The sequence below is a fragment of the Lissotriton helveticus genome, chromosome 10, assembly GCF_964261635.1.
Source record: "Lissotriton helveticus chromosome 10, aLisHel1.1, whole genome shotgun sequence".
Classification (NCBI taxonomy): domain Eukaryota; kingdom Metazoa; phylum Chordata; class Amphibia; order Caudata; family Salamandridae; genus Lissotriton; species Lissotriton helveticus.
The window spans coordinates 68,326,543-68,350,048 of NC_136071.1; the positions used below are offsets into that span (position 1 = coordinate 68,326,543).

The 23,506-nt window shown below is 40.8% G+C and overlaps 1 protein-coding gene across 2 annotated transcripts in view; it reads right to left on the bottom strand.

The window, feature by feature from the left end:
* Nucleotides 1–7,070: 7,070 nt before the first annotated feature.
* Nucleotides 7,071–23,506, bottom strand: part of LOC144785891 (metalloproteinase inhibitor 1-like) — a 111,516-nt gene continuing 95,080 nt past the window's right edge. For both annotated transcript variants that reach the window (XM_078664761.1, XM_078664760.1), the window contains exons 3-6: nt 22,092–22,165; nt 14,086–14,200; nt 10,236–10,357; nt 7,071–7,584 (exon numbers count right to left, since the gene is read on the bottom strand). In XM_078664761.1, coding sequence (XP_078520887.1) covers nt 7,435–7,584; nt 10,236–10,357; nt 14,086–14,200; nt 22,092–22,165 — 461 coding nt within the window. In that variant the 3' untranslated portion in view covers nt 7,071–7,434. The remainder of the gene's footprint in view (nt 7,585–10,235; nt 10,358–14,085; nt 14,201–22,091; nt 22,166–23,506) is intronic.

The window sequence follows — 23,506 nt, forward strand, 5'->3', positions numbered from 1 at the left end:
TTTATTGCAGAATTTGAAAGCTGATGCTCCTATCGTTGGCAAGCACGTAACCCCAGTTTTATTATATGCTGACGATGCAGTCTTGATCTCTAGGACTGCCAATGGCCTTTAACTCCTGATAGACAATTTAACAAATTTTATGAGCAATAAAGATCTATTGATGAATTTGACTAAGACCTTAGTCATGACTTGTGTGAAAAGTAAAACTAAGAGTAGAACCCACTATGTTGACAGAGTACCCATTGAAAGGACCCCTAAATTTTCTTTTCTGGGGATACTTTTTAATTGTAAAGGTACATGGAGTGCACTTGTCAATTCATGCAAATTGTATTTTTTGAGGACAAGCGAGGCTTTTTTTTAGATTCTTCAAAAAAAATTGGCAATAAGCTAGTGCAAGAAAATTTAAAATTATAGGGGAGAAAGTGTATGACAGGGGTATGTTATGGTGGAGCACTATGGGGGTATGGCAGACACTTCCCCACTACAAACACTGGAAAATACATTTCTAAGAAGGGTGTTATCGGTTCCTAATTCCACGGCTACCTTTATTATCCATAGGGAGACAGATGTACCATATCTTAGTGACCTGATTAGCATATCTACCCTTATGTTGTGGTATCGAATTTGGACAAAGGATGAAACAAATTATACTAAGGAAATAATACGAGATTGCCTCACACTTGATTATTCAAGGAAAATACCATGGCTACAATATATTCATAGTATTTTAATTGAGTGTAATGTGGCAACTGATTTTAAGGACCCCGCAAGTATTCAGAGTTATAGTAAGGGGGAGTTAAAAAGGAGACTTTTTAAATCTAAGGAAAAAATTAGGGAAGTTGTGACGAGTCCGAAATCATGTGTTAGATTGCACTGTAAAGGGGCATTTTCACCGGGTACCCAGCCATATCTTATTTTTATTAGAAATGTTCAACATAGATTTCATTTAAGAAGGCTGAGTACGCTCCACTACCAGATAGCATTGACTAAGATGGGTAGGTGGAGCTCAAATTTACCTGAGTGCCCATGTGATGGTAAATCCTCCCAAAACACTTTGCACTTTCTATTGTTTTGCAATTTTTATGGTAATATTAGGAAATCAATTTTACGCCCCTTTTTATTGTCAATAGATTGTGCTCCTAGAAAACCGCTTTTTATCAAATTTGTAATTTTAAAAATGTATTGATATGTAATGTGGTTATCATTTTTATTCAATTGGCCATCAAGCGAAATTAGGACCTTTTATATCTGGAATCTTTGAATTATGAAATTGTGTAGTACCACCAAGAAGTAAAACTGCGGTCCAAGGGTTTATGATAATGTTTACAGCCTCTATATTGATCAATAAAAGCACTTTACAAAAAATATTTTTTGCCTGAATGACTGAACTGAGAGATAGAGCACAGGCTTATTAAATTCGACATTGTAAATTGTACATACATAATGCACACGCACCTTAATGTAGCCAGTGATTTTTGGACTGATTGCAATGTAGGCTGTATGCAGGTTACATTTGTGTATTATTTATACAATGCCTTATGATGAATGTATATTTTTGTATTTGTTTTATTATGAAGCAAATGAAATGTATGTTATTGTATATATGTTTTTATAGTCAAATTGACCTAAATAAAGTTTCATTGAAATGAATTGAATTGAATTAAAATTTACTGTATGCACTTTATTTCTTATCACCCCATGTGATGATACACAAAATCTGATTGATATGTTGTATTTACATTAACGTGGAAAATGTGTCTTAAGTAAACTAATTAGGGTGAAAATGTTCAAAGGAGAATGTATTATTGGGAAATTAATTATGATTATTGTAAAATTTGTGATGAATTGACTTCTTTTTTCTGTAGAATGCGTGTATGGATATATTCCTATGTACTGAATAAAGCTTATTTTGATTTGCTATAAGAGGCAAACTAGTTTTGAAAATGTCATGAAGATTCGTCAATCAATACCATTTACAAGAAAATGAAAAAAATGCTTTTCCTATGGAAACTACATTGTAACTATATTTATCTACTGGAAATCGCCAGTAGGTTATCTATACTACTATTATAAAGAGAGAACTTTGAACCTTTGAGGCGGGTAAACTCGGGAACCACAGCGCCAATCCAAACACCCGATACATCGTTGTAATTGTCAGGGTCTGCAGATGGACATAGGCTATATAAAAAAATATATATACGTTCTTTAAAATATTTACCTTAAAAAAAAGTAGTCCCTTGGAAGTAGCGCCGGCCGCGACGTGCGTGCTGACATCAGGAGCGCGGAGCCACCTACGGTACGCAATTCATCATTTGCCCTCCCTGGCTGCACTTCCTGAAATGGGGGCGAATCGTGCTGCCCGGACAACGTGGTTGCTGGATGCTGAGGCCGGGTGTCCGAGGCTGTGCAGCTCTGCGATCGTGCCCATTGACGACCCGCTTGACTCCGGGGTGCTGAGGTGCTACCGCCCCTCTCCTGTGGGCCTGCAGGAAAATCGTGACCTGCTGGGAGGACTGCCGTGGCCCTGCTTGCTGCTGGGCGAAGTGGCGGCCTGTGCGGGTGGGGCACCTGGAGCGGGCCTGGACAATCCCTTAGAGCGCGGACGGGGGTGAGTCCCGCCGTAATCCTGGAGTGACTGGTGCTGCTTCATGCGCGGGGAGCAGGAGGACCCCGCTCACCACCCGGCGCCCTGCCTGTGAGGCCCTGACCTTTCCACCGAGGATCCACTGTCGGTGGAATTGGAGATCAGAGCTGCGGCGGCGCGAGACATGCTGCGCGGCTGCCCGGACACTCTGGACGCTCCCCTAACATCCCTAATCGGCTACGGCTGCACCATTAGAGGCCCGTGCCCCATCACGCCCCGCTGCGATCCTGCTGGTTTGGCGGTAAGTGTTCCCGGCTCGCTGGGGGGCCCTCGGCGATATAAGAACTGCGGTGCCTGTGTGAAGCCTGATTGCTCCCGGACAACGTCAGGACGGGCTGCTAGTATACAAATAAATATATACATGTGTAATATTTATGTATATATATTATACATATAGATAGATAGATAGATAGATAGATAGATAGATAGATAGATAGATAGATATAGATATATACATATATATAGAGAGATAGATAGATAGACAGACAGACAGACAGACAGACAGACAGATAGATAGATAGATAGATAGATAGATAGATAGATAGATAGATAGATAGATAGATAGATAGATAGATAGATAGATAGATAGATAGATAGAATCGAGCGGAAGTTCCCACTTAGTAGTTTTAGTTAGGTCTGCTTTTTCATAGACAGAGCGCTTTTTGGTTTGCTAATAACTTTTGCCAAATCTACGCAAAATATTCCCCCAAAAAGTTCATCCATCTCAGCTTCTTCATTGAAAGTTTTGGGATGATCCATCTAGTGGGGGCCAAGAAAAAAGGGGGGTCCCAAAACACTTAGGGTCATATTCAGATCTTGGCGGATCAGGTCCCCCGTCGGTTTTTCAATGGTCTTCCAATCTGCCAACTTGGCAGTCTGTCTGTCACATTTAGGGGCTCATCAAGATGTCAGACAGATACGCCTCTACCAACCTCATCTTGAACATCCCATGCAACAGCCACCTTACTTCCACGTGAGAGACATTCACTGGCTACCTATCAACAAGAGAATTGCCTTCAAGTTCCTCATGTGCACCTACAAAGCCCTCCACAATGCCGGACCTGCATACCTAAACCTCCACCTTTCCTTCCTCACTGCCACCAGACATCTCCACTCCTCCCAACTGACCACCATCCCACAGATTCGCAAGACAATGGTGGGAGGAAGATCCTTCTCTGACCACACTGCGGAGACCTGGAAATCCCTGCCTCTGCATCCCAGGCAATCACTATCCCTTCCTCAATTCGGGAAGGACCTCAAGACCTGGCTCTTCAACTGAACAGCAGATCCTTTGCCCCCTCACCCCTATTCAGCACCTTGAGACCCTCACAGGTGAATAGTTGCACTTTATAAAAATCCTGATTGATTACTTGATTGGCTCCAGGACTTTACCCCTGCTAATAACGGTTTTGTGATCTCTCCTGTAAACACAGTAACATTGACTTACACCTGTTTAGAATATTTAAGGTATTTATAAATCCTATGTAGAGTACTATACCAAATACTCAGTGCCTGTAAATTAAATGCAACCTGTAGCACTCATTGGACCACCTACTTAAGTAGCTCCTTAAAACATTTCCCATGTTTGGCTTTGCAGTCTGAATAAAGTTTTCAACTGACAGTTTGATTTGGCATTATAACCCCCTTGCTAAACCTTAAACTCCCCATTTATGACATATACTTCACCCCAAAAGTAGGCACTAGATAACCCTCTGTGAAGGGTGCAAAGTAATTGAAAGGTTGGACATGTAATTTTAAGATTTATCTCGTCCTGGAAAACTCCTAATTTATTTTTTCAGCACTGGGAGATCTACCTGCCCCATAGGGTAATGGTTGGTTGCCTTGTTACATTTAGTTAGTGCTAACTTTCGATTGGGAACAGCCAAACATTTCATGCTTGGTGTCTGAGAAATTGTAATTACAAATCTTCTTTCATGTTCAATTCGGACTATAAATTATCAGTTTGAAAATGCCACTTTTAGAAAGTTGTACAAAAGGGTGTGAGTGTTTGATTGATTCAGATGGTCCGTCCATCACCACCCCCTTTTGTACCACTTTTAGAAAGTTGACATTTCCCTGCCCTAACTATTTGGTACCTCTTACTAGGTCACATGACTGGGTGTAGTTGGCAGTTTGACTGTTTATTTCTCCCAGACAGCCTCCAAATAGAGGTATCATGTTTGCCTGGAGGGGCCATCAATTGTCATTATGAGGTGGTGGAACTGGGCACAGCTTCACTTGCAACTAAATAGGCTGTGCTCTACCTTCACACAAATAATTTGAAATCACTGCATTGTTTATGCAGCCAGCTTAGAGCCAAAACTATGGAGGCAGAAAACTACTAGAACTTCAAAGGGAAATCTCTTTAAACTTTTCCTACTTCAAAGAAGGCTCAAAGTATAATATTAGGGCACTTAGACTCACTCTTCAGCACACCTTCTATACATGTAGAAGTGCTCAGAGGACTGCCTGCCTGCTGCTGGTGCCTGCTGTGTATTCCAAAAGACTGCTTTGCTGCACCTGGAAGGATTGCTTTGCTGCCTGGAGCTTGTCTTGAAGCCTCAGTGACTGGTCCTGCTGTTTGAGTTTCACCACTTGAACCCAAGACTACCAGAGTGAATACCAAGGGCTAGTTGGCTGGCCTCCCAGTAAGAGCAGGGAAAGAAAAGGTGTTAACGAACTGAGCCTGCAGCCTGAGTGAGTTCTAATCCCCCTCCATCCAAGTGATACCCAGTCATGGGCCAGATAGCAAAAATCCAAAAAGTGGGATTTAAAATGTTTTGGCTAAAAACTGATGTGAGATTCGAGAGGAGACCGGAACCAGACTGCCCATCTATCCGCTCAGATACATCACCATTCGATCTGACTTCACGGCATGTCCATCTCCACAGAAGAAATCTTCACAGCGACATCGCTCAGCAGCACCCCAACGATGACACTCCCTTCTCAGACAGTGTCTGCAACCTTGCCCTGCTGAACTTTATCTTCTCAGAAAATTTTTCATCAGATTTCTTTTAAGTCTAATAGTAAGAATCGATTTGGCCCAAACCACTTCTTATATCCAACTGACACTCCATTGCGGTTGCCTATATTTTTCAACTTTAATCCGCGCGGTTGCCCATATTTTTCGACTTTGACCAGCTCTCATGCAACAGGATGTCTGTAGTTGGGGCTTTGATCTTTAAGGTGCTAATTTGTACCTTAAACTTCAAAAAATCATAATTCTAGCTCTGTTGATTCGATTTTTTTCATTTTGTTTTTTTAAATTGACTTTTCTTTTCTTAATTGATTTGGAGTTTTTCTTGTGTAATATTTTACACATTACCTCTTGGTTAAGCCCCAACGCTTATGTACCAAGCTACAAAAGGGTTAGGCATAGGTACATTTTGAGACTTTTGAGGTTCACCTTGACAGGAATTGTAACTGTTGCTTAAGCAGGGTTAACACCTAACTTAACCACCAACCCAATTTCTCCCCACTGTTCAGTATGTTTTGTTGAGTAGATTTGAAGAGGGTGTTGTTCTGAGGGGAATCGTGCTGCAGGTTTAAAATGAACTGAACTGAACTGTCCATTACATGAATTAAGGTATGATGAAACCTTCATTTGTTTTAATGGGGTACTGTGTATAGCCACACAAGCCTAAATATTGGCATATAATGTTACAGTGGAGTTTTAGAGGCTGAACTGGGAATGAGAAAACAATGCACCTTTTTTACTTTGTTGCATTGCATTTAAGGAATCTCAATTTGGGATTCCTTAAATGCAATCACAATTTAAGGAATCTCAATTTAGAGATTCCTTAAATTGCGATTTTTGCATTTGGGATGATGCATCCCAAATGCAAATATACCGGTCGCAAAGGGGCAGATTCTGAGAATCTGCCCCTTTGTGACCAGATTTTCCTTTCATGCATCTGGGCCTTAGGTTCTTAATAGATATGGCAGGCTGCTTGTGATCTGGCAGAGGGGCAAAGGTTATACCCTCTGCCACCCTGAAAGATTTAGCGAATGGCCACCAAGTTTCAAGTAGCCATTTAGTAAAACAAAAATATATAAATAAATAAAACTGTAATGACCCCGATACCATGAAGCCATTTTTTCTTTTTTCTGTTTGGGACCATTACGTTTTTCTTGACAGTGCTGAACAGTATGAAAATACCTCAGAACGCCTGTTCAAAATAGGCAGCATGTTCATATGGCCATTGGTGTAAGGTTTCCGCTAGCGGAGCCAACGAGTGCTCCACTGATGGAAACATGACAGCCCACCTGACTCTATGTACAGTGGGCGGACCATCAGTTTGGCAGACAGGGTAGACAGGGTAGTCCACTAACTGAGTGTTGGTGTCCCCTGTTTGCCAATCTCCCAATGAGACTCATAATTCCTATGTTGATTAGTTATAATAAGTGACTCTTTTTGGTACCAAAAGAATTATTGAATTTCTTTATTTTATTGGAAGATTTATAAAGTGTGAACCAGGCCACAAAGTGAAACAAGATCCATCGCTAAAAAGCTGGACTACAGAGACATGCAGGTAACTTTGCAATGTGAACTGTGGACAGAAAATGTGTACAAGTACTGAAAGAATCAGAAATGTAGCAAACAATCTGCAAGTCTGAATATCACAGAGGACCTCCAGAACAGTAGCTCACCTACTTTCTACTGACTACTTAGATGTAAGAGATGCACTTTGTTTCCTGACTATTAATCATTTACAAGATGGATGGTGTAGAAGGGCTTCAACCATCTATGGGTAGTTGAACATCGAGATGGCTTCTCTGGTCAGCTCGTCCTACTCAATGTTCTTCCAGATGCATTCGGTGCCGGTCTTAGGGACGCAGACCTGTTTCTTTATCTGGTACTCAGCATTGCCGCCTTCATACTGCTCAAGTATGCATGTTTTTTCCCCCGATGAACAAGGTTGATAAAAGCATGTCACGACCTGTTGAAGACATAAAAAAACAATAGTCAGGTCACCCAACAAGCGCAAAAGTAGCCACCAGCAGTGTTCAGGTTTTATAATGTACTTCATAGCAAAATTGATGAAGAAACGTCAAGCAAAGTTGGCTTTCATTAGATCATTGAAAAACTCTTTGTTCTGGTTAGAATATAGAACAAAAGTGTCCTCACTCTACTAAATGAGGTGATCAAAAGAGCTGGAGCTGGTCTTTAAGACAAGTGCCCACAAATCATGGTATCAAGACATGACTTTTGAGATCATTTACCTAAAGATCAACCTAACAAAAGAGCTAATTAAGTGCAATAACTAAGAAATGTGCAATGGAGTTCGGGCTCTGAAATCATGTGATTCAATTTCAAAGTAATAGGAGATCATTTAGACCTGTGAAAAAGTGTTAAAACGCTTTATGTACATGTTTGCATGTCTTCCCATTTGGAGATGAGCATAAATTCCATTCTCTTTAGTGTCTTCCTGGGCAGTTACCCACTAGATTTTTATTGTGGTTACTGTTGGTGGAAAAAACTGTTTAGTAGTGTTTATATATCCAATGGATGCAGAAGTCGTGTGCGCATAGGAATCTTCATTTTTTACTCCCTGGTGTAAATGTGCTGCACATTGCAGGTGCCTGCCATCACTAATATTATTTCCTCCATGGTGTTTTTTGCTGCCGTAATTTACTCCCAAGTGTAAATAATGGACGAAGACACAGAGGGGCATATTACCAAGAGTAAGCGATAATTATCGCTTAACACAGTTAGCGGCAATATTATTATCGCCGAGCTCCGCCGATTTTTATCGCAGATAAACCTTGCTATTATCAAGGTTTATCTCAAAAGCGATAAAAATCGGCCAACATGCATTAATATCGCTGAAAAGTCAGCGATATTCATGCATTACTGAGCAAATGCTCTTAGCCTTGTTATCCACCTACCATTGGATAACATGGCGAAGAACTGCTCTGGGCAGGGGTTAGCTTTTGGAGATATTCGCGCTTAGCGCGAATATTTCCAAAGGTGAGCCTTTGTAGGTAATAGGAGATAGCGATGTTAGAGACTGTTTACAGTCGCTAACATCTTGGCATGCCCACTTTGCATGTCATTAGTGATAAATATCGCTGACATACAAAGCGGGCCCCAAGATGATCGCTATCTCCTACTAGCTGTCGCTAACTGGTGTTAGCGACAGCTAGGTAATAGGGCAATAAATTATCACCGCTTTAGCGGGAAAAATTCCCGCTAAAGCGGCGATAAGGCCCTTGGTAATATGCCCCAGAGTTCCATATGAAGTGATAAGGCTTGAACTTTCTGTGGTGATTAAGATATTGCAGGAATATTATTCATACCGACATCTAAGCTTTGCTTTCTTCTAATAAATGTGCATGAGGTATTACTGTGAGATTTTCTAAGTAGTACAGTATCCTCTGGATACTAGAGACATGGCCCTTCCCAGTTTTGAAACCATTAATCATTAATTATTGTCCTCGGATTCATTATTTTCCCAGTTTTCGGTTTCCCTTTGTCCACTTTAGCTAGCAATCAGGTGGCTTTGTGCCCCTTTCTGTCCTGATGATGACCTGATAAATTGATAAAGGTCAGAATGCCGTCAACAAAATACCACCTGAAAATGATATTTATTGTGCAATGATACATACATGAACGTTGGAATTATAATTTAATTTATACACAATACTGGATCAATATTTCTTTTTGTTGTTACTTTATTTTATTTCTATCTCCTTGGGCCACCCACGTGAGTTTTACGAGCACTGTGTGTTCCTTTTACACATCAAGCACTTTTCCTTTACCAAATATTTGATGCTGCTATCGATTGAATATAAGATAAAAATGTATATTAATGTTTTTGGATGATTGCTACCCATATCCTTTTGTAGTTTATTTATTTATGCAGTACATTTGCCTGAAGAATTGTCAGAATGACAAAGTTGTTTTAATCTAATGACTAGGCCTGTGCGGAGGGACCCAAAAACTCTGCCATGCTATGTGGGATTCTGCAAGTGCGGAGTGTGTTTGGTCATGCTCTTCGCATTGATTCTCAGACCGGGTATTTGTCCCATGCTGTAAAATAAGTGTAAATAGCACCATGCACAACGCAAGATGGTGCTACTTTTTTTCTGCCACTCGAGTAGGTTTTTTACTCGAGTGGCAGCTTTCTCAACGCGAACAGAAGGTTTCTTCAGGATGAGAAACCTGACCGCACGCGTTGAGAATTTTTGCCTGGAGGCCCTTTTGGATTTATAGGTGACTCCTGTTTCTAAAGCGCAGACAAATTCACCTCACTATAGAATGGATCCAGAGACAGATTCTATCAATGATTCGAATTTTAAAAGATCCTACAAGGAAATTGTTCTGGTCAAGTGCAGAGAACATCATTGTTGATATTCGTACAATTGAGGTAAAGAGATTTGAATTGTATTCAGAATATTCCCTTGAGTGTCCGATGTCTTGTCCTCGCTGTCCTTTCTCTTTCCCTGATTCTCTGTCAATCCAAGCATTCGGTTCCCCTTCATATTCCTATTTTCTACTCCTTTATTGTCCCTTCTCTGGTAATACTCCATTTTTTAATGCTACTTGTTTGGTGGCCTTGATAGGACCCGCGACACAGGGCACACTTACGTTACAGGTACATCCTTCGTCATAGGCTCCCTCTAAACCTTGGTTTTGCCCGGGAGACAGCTCACTGAAGCGCGCCTTGTAGCTGCAGCTACTCATTCTGAGGACACCATTATCATAGTAAGCTGGTCAGAGAGAGCAGAGAAAATACAAAAGCTACCATTAGCATTCATTACAGTAATCACTCTTACTAACAGTGTGTCAGCTGGTGAACTGAGAGTTGTTTCAATGAATTTAATTGCAGGTGGAATTGAATGAATTAAATCTACTTCAATTGAAATTATCTGATACATTGCTTCAACTGGTTAGCGATGGGCTCCTCCACTCGCTGCATCTGGATCCATGGTGCCGCTACGGGAAACATCCTTTACAATGCAACTTTTACCACGCAGTGCCTTTACGACGCAACTTTTACAACGCAAACCATTACAACGCATTGCGTTGGGGGGGTGCTCTAGGATAAGGAATAGGTTTAATTTACTATCCAACACCTTCCCTACTATCCACGGGGACTAGAGTTGGAATAGTAAATTAAACTATTCACTACCCAGCGCCCCAAAGCACTATGCGTTGTAAAGGCATGCGTTGTAAAAACAGCGTTGTAAAGGCATGGGATGTAAAAGCATGCGTTGTAATGTCATACATCCTGCAGCTACTAATATCCTGCAGTAATATGGATGCAGTTGCTGGCCAACAATACTTGTGAAGAGCAATCCGGTCTATTTGCCACGTTAGTAATTCATTTGCCCTCTTGTGAGGACCAATACCACCAGGGGAAATTATTTCAATTAAATCTGGCTGTGGGCTCTACTGCTTAAGTTGTGAGGGAATCTTCACTCCAGAAGCATACAGACACTGAACACTCCAACGACAGGGCTGAGCAATCATCTTGAAAAACAGCTTTTTTGACAACAAAACAATATATCTACTTCAGCTCAGTCACCCTGATTTTCTTCTTGTAACTTCAGAAATGCTATTCGGCTCCATCTCTAGCCTTGGAGATTATACCTACATGAGTGCAACCTATGCCTTATATTATATTAAAAAATGTTGTTTAAAAGCATTAGGCCTTAGTGCCTCTGAAGCTGTGCACTGCTTTAGTCTCGAGTTTCCTCTAGACTCATTCATAAACAATTTCCCGGGGAATAGGTGCCTTCTCCCATAAGCACTGCACGCAAAAATATTGAATAACTTCACGCTAACTAACTTTACCAAAGTTTGAGTAAATAGGTGTGCAGACCCACCCAATTTAACACATTATATTATATCTAGTCATGTACCAGCTACACCCCCCTTGCCTGAGCTATGAAGTACCAGGCCACACTCCCTATAGTTTTTCAATTTCTTCAAACCTTTCAGAAGCTAAGATAGGGGAAATATGAACAAGTCCATGGTCATTCTGCAGTTCTGATGATTTCACTAACCAAACCCTGAGCTCAGGTGAAGTTCATGCCATATGACAGAATTTTTGTAATAGATCATAATGCATTTGCATCTTTTGTTGGCTCTTTCTGACAGCTTGCATTTAAGATTGTTGGCAACATAATGCGTTACATTAGAGGGAGGTAACCCCTGGGGATTGTCAAGTACAACATCTGTGAGTGAACTGAATCTGTGTTCCCTTCCTAATTCAGAACACTCAGATAAGACAGCCTGTGCAGGTGGCCTGAACCAACTCATGGCTCAGAGGTGGAGATCTCATCTGTATTTCAGTGGGTGCACAGCTGAGGAAGAAACTCTCAATTATAGATTATGGGTGCATGCAACACTGAAATAATTGGTGCCATGATGTGTTAACTCAGAAAATGAAATGCTACCCTCTGCCAAAATACTGGACCTGGTATGTCTGGGAATGATTTTGGGATTAGCTAGGTCTCACTACCATCTACTGACTGCTTCCTCACTTAATACTCCATCCTCGGTTCACTGAAAGGAGATAGTTGGCTCCAGGACTGGTGGCACCAGTCTTCTGCTGATGTGCATGGTTCGACTAAATGGGGTTTAGGGATTACAAGATACGCTTGAATGTCAGTAGGCAACTTTCCTCCAGTAGCTGGTATGTATAAATTATCCTGAGGAAGACGACAATATCCTCTGAGGAAGAATTTCAGTGTCTCAATTATAACTGGAATTTGGGATTTTGGGGGAAATTTAAACCAAGTTGGGGGGACTCTCATAAAACTGGGAGGGGTTCACAGGAGTCTAAAGGACCAATCCTGGGCATCGGCGGGCTCTTCTTCAAGAAGGCAGTGCTGCCAAATTTGGAATAAAACTGTAGACGTACTACTCCTGGAAGACTAGTTCAACCTACCAAACCCCCGGAAAGAAATGCCACTTCGGCAGCTTGAATTTGAATATTTCCTTCTATGATGGTTTCTGGTGGGAAACATGTGCTTATTGGCCGCATGCCAAATAGCCGTTTTTGCAGATCCTTTTCACATGACAGCTTGAGATGCTTAAAAAATATGACCATCAGAAAAGTTTCAAAGTTTAAAGGTAAAAACTTCAAATAGGGCCTCCCGCCAGCTTCTCCCTGACCCTGTTCACTAGAGGGTCAATCACAGTGGGTCTAATGTTTTCAAAATATTCTTAATTTCCAATTTGATAGCGTTGAGGGACTTTTTTTCTATGCTTTTCTTTGTGGCACTTTTTTTTGCAATTTTTTATATATTACATACAATTCTCTTTATTTTGTGACATTTTTCTTATCAGTTGTTGCTGTTATGATCTATAGTGGCTTAGGTCTCCTAAAATCTCTATTGATGGTTTCAGCATTAGGCACATTTCCATACATGTACTAGTTATTAGGAATGCATTTTCTCTAGAGAAGCCATTTTCTTCCAAGCTACCAAGGATGATTCTGGTGCTTCTCAGAGGCACCCGCTTGCATCTGCGGGTCAAAGTGTTTGATCCCTTTCGAATCCTAGGGACACCACAAGTCAAGAGTTTAGACTATAGCCTCTAACTTAGCACTGTATTGTTCCTTGTGGCCCATAAGGACATGGTTAGAGCAGGCTGCAATATAAGTAAGGACTAGAAATGCAACAGCACCTTTCCCCTTGCAGCAGAAGAGTTTTCTTACACATTTGAGGTGGAGGAACACAGTGGTACCCATGTAAATGATGCTGTTACATGAATATTGTGCCAAAGACAGTCTTTGTTGTGAATATAGGGATTTGTGAATTTCGGACTGTGAATGCGAGATTTAAAAGCAGAGATTTCAGCTTGTGCATCATTGCAAGCATTAGAGCACTTGCCATTTAATGCAGGCAATGACTGAAAAGAGGCTGTTTCCTGTGTTCAATTCTGTGATTTTTCTGCAACTAATCTTTTCAATTCTGACATATAGCTGTATATAAGACGTTTACAATACTAACATCTTGGTAAAGCTGTGGATGGTGACAAGATACATTTATTTAGCTGCATCGACAAAGCAGTTATGTTTTATCCTTTGTAACATAAAGAGATAATTATCAAAATTATTGATGCATATGAGACAAACTCTTGGACCACATTCACTATAGACTAGAGAACTGTTTCACAGCTCAGACCCCTTGTGTCTCCAAATCATGTTTCTGAAGTCAATACATTGGGTGTCATTCAGTCTACTAATAACACTGTTGTAAGCTCTGTGTTGCACATATGCTATTACTGGTGATAGACAACCTTTTTGCATGTTGGGTGAACGTGAGAGATGTGTGGTCAGGGGTGCACAGGGTTGTACAAGATGGGTGTAGAGGTTTCAGAGTGTTTCTGGGGAACAGCCCAACTGAGTAGTTGTAGAAAGTCCAAATGTTCCCTCTTAAAAAACTGCTTAATGCAGCATTCCCCAGCACCACACCAGATGTCTGACCTATGATCAGGTACTCAACGTTGAACTCATTTGGATCGTGATAGTATTCGCAGCTGCTCCCGCTCATCGAATTGATAAACGTCACTGACTCCAATTCCTGACCGCCTTTCAGTACCTATCATGAGAAGTAAATAATAAGGTTGAGGTCATCTGCACATTAACTGAATAGATTAACACATTTGCAGGCAATACCATCATAAATGTCTTTTGTCCAGTTACCTTTATTTGATTATTGAGACATATGTATGGTTCCAGTGGCTTGAGGGCAAAAGTACTAGAACAGACAGCAACACGTTCTAATTCCCCTGGACACCTGAACATGTTGCAATATAATTTCATATGCCTTTGCCCTGGCCTCAGAGCCTTTTTATTCACACACTTACCAACACTCACACCTCCAAAGTGCCCACTCCATGAATCTCCAGTCTACATGATCCAATTCCTTTTTGCATCCAAAGCCTGATGTTCACTTCTTCCAATTGTTCTTGTCATTCTCCACTGGAAGGAGGCTTCATATGGCATTGCCAGTAATTGACCACCTCTTAAAAGCCCTTGAACATGGTACACTGCTAATTAAAGGAAGTTTGTCTTGCGTTTACAAGTTTTATGTTTGCAGTCACAATGTGCGGCTAAATGCACTCCGCAGCTTTATGATGCTCTGGGGCCGTTTCCATCCTCTGATTGGTTTTGCAAGGCGTTGAGGTGTGTTACTTGTGAGTCAGAAGTATAGCAATGCGTGCCTCATTATACGTAAAGTGGTACAAAAGGGGGTGGTGATGGACGGAGCATCTGAACCAATCAAACACTCACACCCAGTCAACATATCTGGGTTTAATCCATCACCGTTCTTTAGCCCACTCTGCCACCCCAGTTCAGAAATGGCCATATGCAAATCAGTCTGACCCTGTGCCTCATGGGAACAGTCCAGCCCGAACTGCCAAACCATGCCATCCCTGGACCGGAAACAAGCTTCCGAGGACCGGTTTCTGGCATTCCAGCTGACTTCAGCCCGGCTTGCTTGAATCCAGTGGCAAAGTGAGCAAGGGACTCACGTCTGAGCATACCCTGCCACACTTATGGTGAACAAAGTTGTACAAAAGGGGTGGTGATGGTTATGCATAAAAGCACAGTACAGTGCAAGACCAACTTAAAGATGGGTGTCCTGTTCCTTTGCAAGATGGTACTGATTTCAGGATGCTTTTTAGGCATTTGCATAATTAAGATTGCATTTCCATGAGCTATATTTAACAAAAATTAGAATTTGTACTGGATATGTGTGGTGCTGTTGGCACCATCTACATGAACACACATACCGGCCCCCACTGATGATCACAACTCACTCCTATTAATGTAATCCACCTCCTAGAAACTGGAGTGAATGCATGGTAAGGTTTGCTTAAGCACACAAATCTAATCTCAACAATTATGGGCTAACCACTATCCTTGGGTTTCGGTGAACAGTCCTGCCCGGCGTGTAAAGCATTTCAACATGTCAGGGGTGGTGAGCATATATATATATATGCATATATTAGCATTTACAATTACAAAACGTGTTTGTTGCATATATTCATGGTTCCAGCCATCTGATCATTGAAGCAGATTTTAATGTTTTACAGGCAACCAATCTGGACTCTAAAAAAATAAGGAGTAAAATCCCCCAAAACTATAGATCTATCTCTCACCTACCATTACCTGCACAAATGTTGGAGAAAGCAATGGATAAAGAGGTTATTTCTTTTCTAAACTCTAATAACCATTTTGATCCCACACAACATGGTTTTTGGCCAAGACATAGCACAGAATTGGCCCTTCTGGCAGCTACAAAAAATATCACATTCATAGTGGATAAAGAAGAGAATGCGACCGTAGTCCTATTAGACTTATCGTCCATATTCTATACGGTGGACCGCCTCGCACTCATCAACCGTTTTGTGTAGACTGGCATAAAAAGAGCAGGTGTCAACTTGATCTAATATTTTCTTACCAATAGAGAACCATTAGTGATGCTGGAAGAATATACCTCAACTTCTTTTAAACTTCTCTGTAGGGTCCCGCATGGGTGTTCTTTAAGTCCAACACTTTTTAATGTGTACGCCCTCTTATTTACCCGATCAGAACATATGGTTTTTCGGTTTGTTTATATAAGCTGCTGATACACAGTTAGTGGTAGTAGTCTCATCTAATCCAGAAGGAATAGCCCTGCAGTTCAGCACATGCATGAACAGTACTGCGCTGTGGATGCAACTGAACTCTCTTAAGCTTAACTCTGATAAAACGGAGGTGCTAGTGTTTGGTAACCTGGTGGCAATTGAATCTTGGTTCGCTATCAATTCCAGTACAGAAAGCAAGAAACGTGGGTGTCGTTTTTGACAACAGATCAACCTTTATAGAACATTCAAATTAGAAGACCTCTTCCTGCTTCTTTATTTTAAAAACCTTAATAATGATGTTACCATTTCTTTGAACATTAGAGCATAGGAAAGCAATAATCATAGCCTGGGTAATCTCAAAAATTGATTACAGCAATGCACTATTTGTAGGCTGCCAAGTACGGCTTCTCAATAAACTTCAGACTCTTCAAAACGCGGCAGCGAGAGTTCTGTTGAATCTACCAAAATTCTGTTCAGTTTCCGATTCCATTTGGGAACTTCACTGGCTTTCAATTGGGGACGTGTATTCAGTTGAAAGTGCTCTGTTGGGTTCACAAGGGACTACATCAAGACAGTCCATTTTTCTTGCAGGAAATGTTTAACTGGTACTCAACTCAGTACTTTTGCAGTCTAGTATTGCAAACAAAGTACCCAGAATAAGAAAAGCCTATTGGGGCGGGAGAAGCTTTACCTATATGGCATCAAAAGGGTGGAATCTAATGCAAAAACACCTATGAGCTCAATCACACCTTTTGAAAGATTTAAAAACCTGACTTTTTTCTTTGGACTAACTGGTCTGTACTCCTCAGAAGTCTGGATAGCTTTTGTATTTGACTATTGACAATGCTTAGGGTCCATGCCACTATAGCATTAACGTAACATAACACAAGATTAATGTCGTTTTCTAATGTGGAGCGTTTTAGTAGATTTTGAAATAAATATTCATGCTTCAAAATGATACACTTGTTAGTCGAAGAGATTGAATTCAGATGCTCTAATTGCAGAGCATTATCTGATCATTTCATTATTACGATTAAAATAGAACTATGTGGATTTTGACTTTCAATTGCCAGATGGTTCTTAGAGAAAAGATTACTACAGAGTCAGGAGTGGGTAGGGTCTACATGTATTTTTAGTACGGTAAGGAGTCTTTCCTATTACATTTTGGAACAACGGTTTTATCTATTGTATCATTTAAACCCACCTTGCAGGGTGAATTATCACTGACATTGCTCAGAAAAATACGGAAATTAAAGAAATACAAAGATATATAAAGTACTGCCTCTCGAGCTTGGGCACAGGTTCACCTCAGAGTAAAAATAGGGCTGGTACTGAAATGTCCTTCCTCTGGTTGCTCCTACCCTACCGGCCCATCTGAGGAAACGTTCCGTCAACAGCGCCAACAGGGCACCAACGAACGACAACTTAAGGTCTGCCCATCTATAAATGAGGCAGGCGGACCAACTAGCGGGCAGAGGACTCTGTTGCATTCGACCCATTGCTGTATGCTTTGGTGAGTGGAAACACAAGGACATCAAGACATTGAAAAGGTGAGTAGAAACACAAGGCCATCAAGACATTGAAAAGGTGAGTGGAAGCAAAACGCGAATGACAGTTTAACAGATTAATTGACTGACCCAAAGCCCTTCTATGCGTGTATATATGTATGTATTCCTAAGGTCTAGCTTAGTGATAGCTTTGAGGGGCATATTACCAACCAATAGAGATAATTTTTGTCTCTAACTTGTTTAGAGACAAAAATTATCGCCGCACATCGGCGATTTTTATCGCAGATAAACCTTGCTATTAGCAAGGTTTATCGCAAATGCGATAAAAAACGGCCGCAATGCATGAATATCGCTGAAAAGTCCGCGATATTCATGCATTATCGAGCAAATGCTCTTAGCCATGTTATCCACCTCCCATTGGTTAACATGGCTAAGAACTGCTCAGGGCAGGTGTTAGCTTTTGGAGATATTCGCGCTTAGCGCGAATATCTCCAAAAGTTGGTAATAGGAGATAGCGATGTTAGCGACTGTTTCCAGTCGCTAACATCTTGGCACGCCCACTTTGCATGTCATTAGTGATAAATATCATTGACATGCAAATCGGAGCCCAAGGTGGTCGCCATCTCCTATTAGCTGTCGCTAACTGGTGTTAGCGACAGCTTGGTAATAGGGAGATAATTTTATCTCCGCTTTCTTGGCTTTTAAAGCCAAAAAAGCGGAGATAAACCCCCTTGATAATATGCCCCTGAATGACTTAAAAGCCTCGTGACACACTGAGGGAATATGGATTAGTCCTCTTCATTAATTTGTAATTTTAAATGTCATGTACATTTTGCTTCCACCCATCACCCCATAAAGCATGGAGGAAGCAGTGACTTCACCCACTGGCTCTTGTCAGTCACTGTGAGTGACAATATTTGTCCTGTCACTCGCACACGTGTGTACATTGAGCGAAAATAAATGCATTTCAGTGTCACTGCTGGTGGGCCAATAGTTCATTTTGACAATGTTTTTTTCCTTTTCATTTTTTAGCCACATTTTAAATTGTATTGTTATCCTTGTGTGTTTAAACTATGTCTTCACGTTACCGTAATTCAAAACCATTACAGTCTTTTCTTTAAACCAATTAGAACTGTACTTTCCTCTGACATCCATGAAAGCTAAAAAAGACTTTCTATACCTATTCTAAGTACGCCTGCCTGATATGAGGTGTCGCTACTGTTCTTTTCACATATAAGAAACGATTATCATGTATTTAAAATTTTTATAGAAAGCATTTGACTGGCATATCTTTTATTCTTTTTGTATGGGTCTGGCATAAGCTTGCAATAAGAAATGTTTTTTTAAAACGTAGCCATTGCACCAGCTTGCCAAGGCCAGACCTATTGGCTTTGCAATGCTAGTTAATAGAAATTGTTGTAAAGCTTATTCAGAGGCTTGCTAGTAGCCAATACATTCATTCTCAGTCTTCCTGTTTCACACTCTTTCTCTGTACCTTATTTTCCTTCTGTTTAGAAATCGTTCCTTCATGTTTGCATCCTTTCTTCTCTCTTCACAATTTAAATGAATCTCATTCCTCTGGTTTTCTTTTTGTATGTTACTTCCCTTTGCCTCATATTCCCTTCCCTCATTACATGTTCTGTCTCTATTACTCCCTATTCATTTTTCACTTTCTCTCATGGTTCTTTTAATTCTGTGCTTTGCAATGTATACCTTTCGAATTGGCTCTTTCCTCCCTATGCTTTTTTAAATGTTCTCCCTGCTCTCTTTTCACTTCCTTTCTCTCTGCCTCTTCTTTCCTCTTCTTCTTCTACTCTCCTCTGCTTTATTTTTTTTTCACTTATGTTCAATTTCTCACCCTGCTTTTTTTTCTTTTTCTTCCCCCTCGCCTTTTTCCTTTGCTTGGCTCTACTTTTTACTTTCCCTCCCTTTCCCCTTTCTCTCTCTTTTTCTTCTCCCATCCCATTACTCATTTGTCTGTCAGGCTATCTCTTGCCACAGTAATGTCATGTGGTCTTGTGTTTTATCCCAAGCATAAAAGATGGAGGTCGCACCTCAAAAGAAACTCTGGGGCATATTATCAACAAATAGCGATATTTATCGCTAAGTAGGGTTAGAGACAATTATTTTATCGCTAAGTATCGCTAAGCATCGCCTATTTTTATCGCTTAGGAACCTTGCTATTATCAAGGTTTATCTCCTAAGCGATAAAAATCGGCCGAGATGCATGAATATCGCTGAAAAGTCAGCGAGATTCATGCATTATCGAGCTAATGCTCTTAGCCATGTTATCCACCTCCCATTGGATAACATGGCTAAGAACTGCTCAGGGGCAGGTGTTAGCTTTTGGAGATATTCGCGCTTAGCGCGAATATCTCCAAAAGTTGGTAATAGGAGATAGCGATGTTAGCGACTGTTTCCAGTCGCTAACATCTTGGCACGCCCACTTTGCATGTTATTAGTGATAAATATCACTGACATGCAAAGTGGGCCCCAAGATGGTCGCTATCTCCTACTAGCTGTCGCTAACTGGTGTTAGCGACAGCTTGGTAATAGGGAGATAATTTTATCTCCGCTTTCTTGGCTTTTAAAGCCAAAAAAGCGGAGATAAACCCCCTTGATAATATGCCCCTCTGTCCTCACTGTCTGTAACAACTTCGAGGTGGCAATAAAGCAAAGCTTTTCAGCTATGGTCAGATCTATTGTCTTTGCCAGTGTTTGTTTATTTAGTAAGCAGCACTCCATTGGAGAACATATGTTTTCCTACTTTCTTCCCTGCCTTTCTCCCTACCAGTTACTCTCCATTCAACCCCCCGCTTCGCAGCTTCCCAAAGCCACAACCTCGCTGCCATCCCTCTCTCTGTTCCACTTTTCATGTTAAATATGTCATTTCTTTGTTTACAATTTTATTTTGCATAAAGTCCAAGCAACTGCAAAGTGCAACGAATGTACATGATTCGTTGTTTGTGCTCTATTCAGGCTTGTTTTTCAGTTTAAAGTAACTCTTCTAACGCGGCCAACCTCCATATTAGAACAATGGAATCAAAATGGCACCCGTGCATCACACTTCATATGTATGCAATCTTCATGCGCCATGTTTGTGCATGTGTCTACACAGGCATGTGCATCAGTAGCCGACTCAGAATGAGTTGTCTTTATTAGAAACCCATTGCAAGATCGCCAGTCTAGAGTGGGCATGCATCTAGCGAGTGGCACAAATCACTTCCAAAGTCAATAGCTTGACCTTTTAAAGCCAAGATATATTGGTTCTGCTGATGCCTGTGTAATTTGCTGTCAACCCTTTTAGTGCTGCGCACATCCAACGCCCGACGCGACCCCGCCCACCCTTTAGAACGCCCGCACTGCGCCGAAATAACGGCAGCAGTTAAGGCGTTAATGACAGAATAAAATGGCCTCGATGCTGTGCTTTGAATCCTAATGTTCCACTCTAAAATAAGGGTCCGATTTAAATGCTGTCTGTTTTTTACTGTCCATCACCACCAGGCAAACCCTTTATCCATAAGTAGGTAGGTCTGTGTATTTTTTATTTTATGCCGTAGTACAACGTTCCAATGCATTCACAGAAACCTCCTTAGCAGCGGTTGCTGTGAATGCTAGAAATGTCCATCGGCCCGATGGGCATTTTTAAGTTTGGCAATCAGGACCCCCACCAGGGCGACGAATATTGTACTTGGATGTATGACATTACAACGCATGCCTTTACATCGCATGCCTTTACAACGCGGTTTTTACAACGCAAACCTTTACAATGCGTAGCGCTTTGGGGTGTTGGATAGTGAATAGTTTAATTTACTATTCCAACTCCAGTCCCCGTGGACACTAGGGAAGGTGTTGGATAGTAAATTAAACTTATTCCCTATCCTAGAGCGCCCCCCCAGCGCAATGCGTTGTAATGGTTTGCGTTGTAAAAGTTGCGTCGTAAAGGCACTGCGTGGTAAAAGTTGCGTTGTAAAGGATGTTTCCCTTTCCACTTTGTTGCCATGGCAGAGGACAGCCAGACTTCCAACATTTAAATTGGGCTTTTGCATTCTATGTATTCCCCTGTCAATTACAGGGCTTCTTTCTTCTAACTCTAAGATGTTAGTCAGATATATTTTTCAGATTCATCCAAGTGAAAGATTAGTGAAGATGTTCAGGTGAAAGTTAACAGTGGTGTTTGGGTTTGTGATCAGCCAGGTGGCTACTAAAGCTCAATGAACAGGGAAATGGTCTGAGATACAAATGTTGCTTGTCTTTTGTTATCCCTCTCCTAATGAAAGCCATATTGTCTAAATTTTGCCCTTCACTCACGCTGTGAATTATGAGAAACAAGAAAAAAACCTATTACCTTGTTGATTCGAACTTTATAGCCCTTCGCCCCATCCGTATTCTGGGAGGCTTCCAAGAATGTAACTTGTAGAACTGTCAGACAAAAAAAAGACAATCAGCACCAAATTACAATCCCATAATCTATTAAGTAAGGAAGTATTACCATCCCAAGGAAGATTTCCATTGCTACCTGAAAGATTGATGCCAATTTCATCTAGCTTTCTGGCTTTGGGAAGAACCACTAGAACCTGGCCTGATTGTATGCACGTGCAGGAGGGGTTCTCCTAAAGGGGCCGAAAGTCCTCTTTATCCAGCCCTGCATCTGAAATAGGGCTACCTGTTTCCGGTTTTACTGATTTTTACAGATAAATACAGACTGTTTCCTGACTGTATTTACTTTTAAAAGCGGAAAAATACAGATAATGACTTCTTTTGAGTGACTCACTATGCCGGAGACTTTTGGGCCAATAGCTGTACATATTGGCAGCAAGGGAGTTACACATCTCGATGACATTTGCTTAAAATACGGTAAATCTCATATTGGTGCTGTTATGCCAATTTATTAATGTGGGTTTATTCTTTTATTTTTTTTGGCAGTGTACTGTGCTAAAAGCCGACAGGCATAAATATGAGTGCACTTTTATCTGTTAAATATATGTGGAACTATATGATTTATCTGATCATCTGTTCACAAAACATAACATAAATATGGAATAATACCAATAAGATGGCCAAAAAATAAATATGGATAAATACAGATGGAAATGTAAAAAAAAGACTATAAACCGAAAGCACTAATCTTAAACAATCACCACGATAAGCAGTCTTGTTTGATGATGTCATTTTGGGGTTTGAGATGTATTGTGACATCGTTCACTGGATGACCATCTTTCAAATTCTCTCCCCTTGATAATGTGACATTTTGAAACACTGGAAGAGAACTGTATGCAACATGCATACTTCTCAAAAATAGTTTCAGTAGGAGATGTGTTTTTAAATAGATCGAGGAAGGCTAGATTCTTGCCAGGTGTTAAGGTCATGTTAAACATTAGATGTAATGACCTTCTATAGCTAGAGTTTGGTGGACAGGGTGCTTTATTCTGGCAAACCATCATGTTTCTGGTAGCAGAGCACTTCCTAACTCTGCCAGCAAAAACTTTGGATTGATGGCCTCATGAATGGACTATTTAGGATAGACATTCTCAAGGGTGTTGAGTTTATTAGTGTTTTTATATGCACCCCTTTGGATGTTTGTTTTTGCTACTGAGGAACCGAACAGCAGGGCAGAGGGTGACCAGTGAATGGGTAAGAAAATGCAGGCTTTTGCTGTAAAGACGTCCATGATATGTTTTTTTCATTCAATTTTTATTGGGTTTCAACAAAAAATTTGAATTTGTTACACATAAACATAGGCCAAAGGCCACCAATACCACA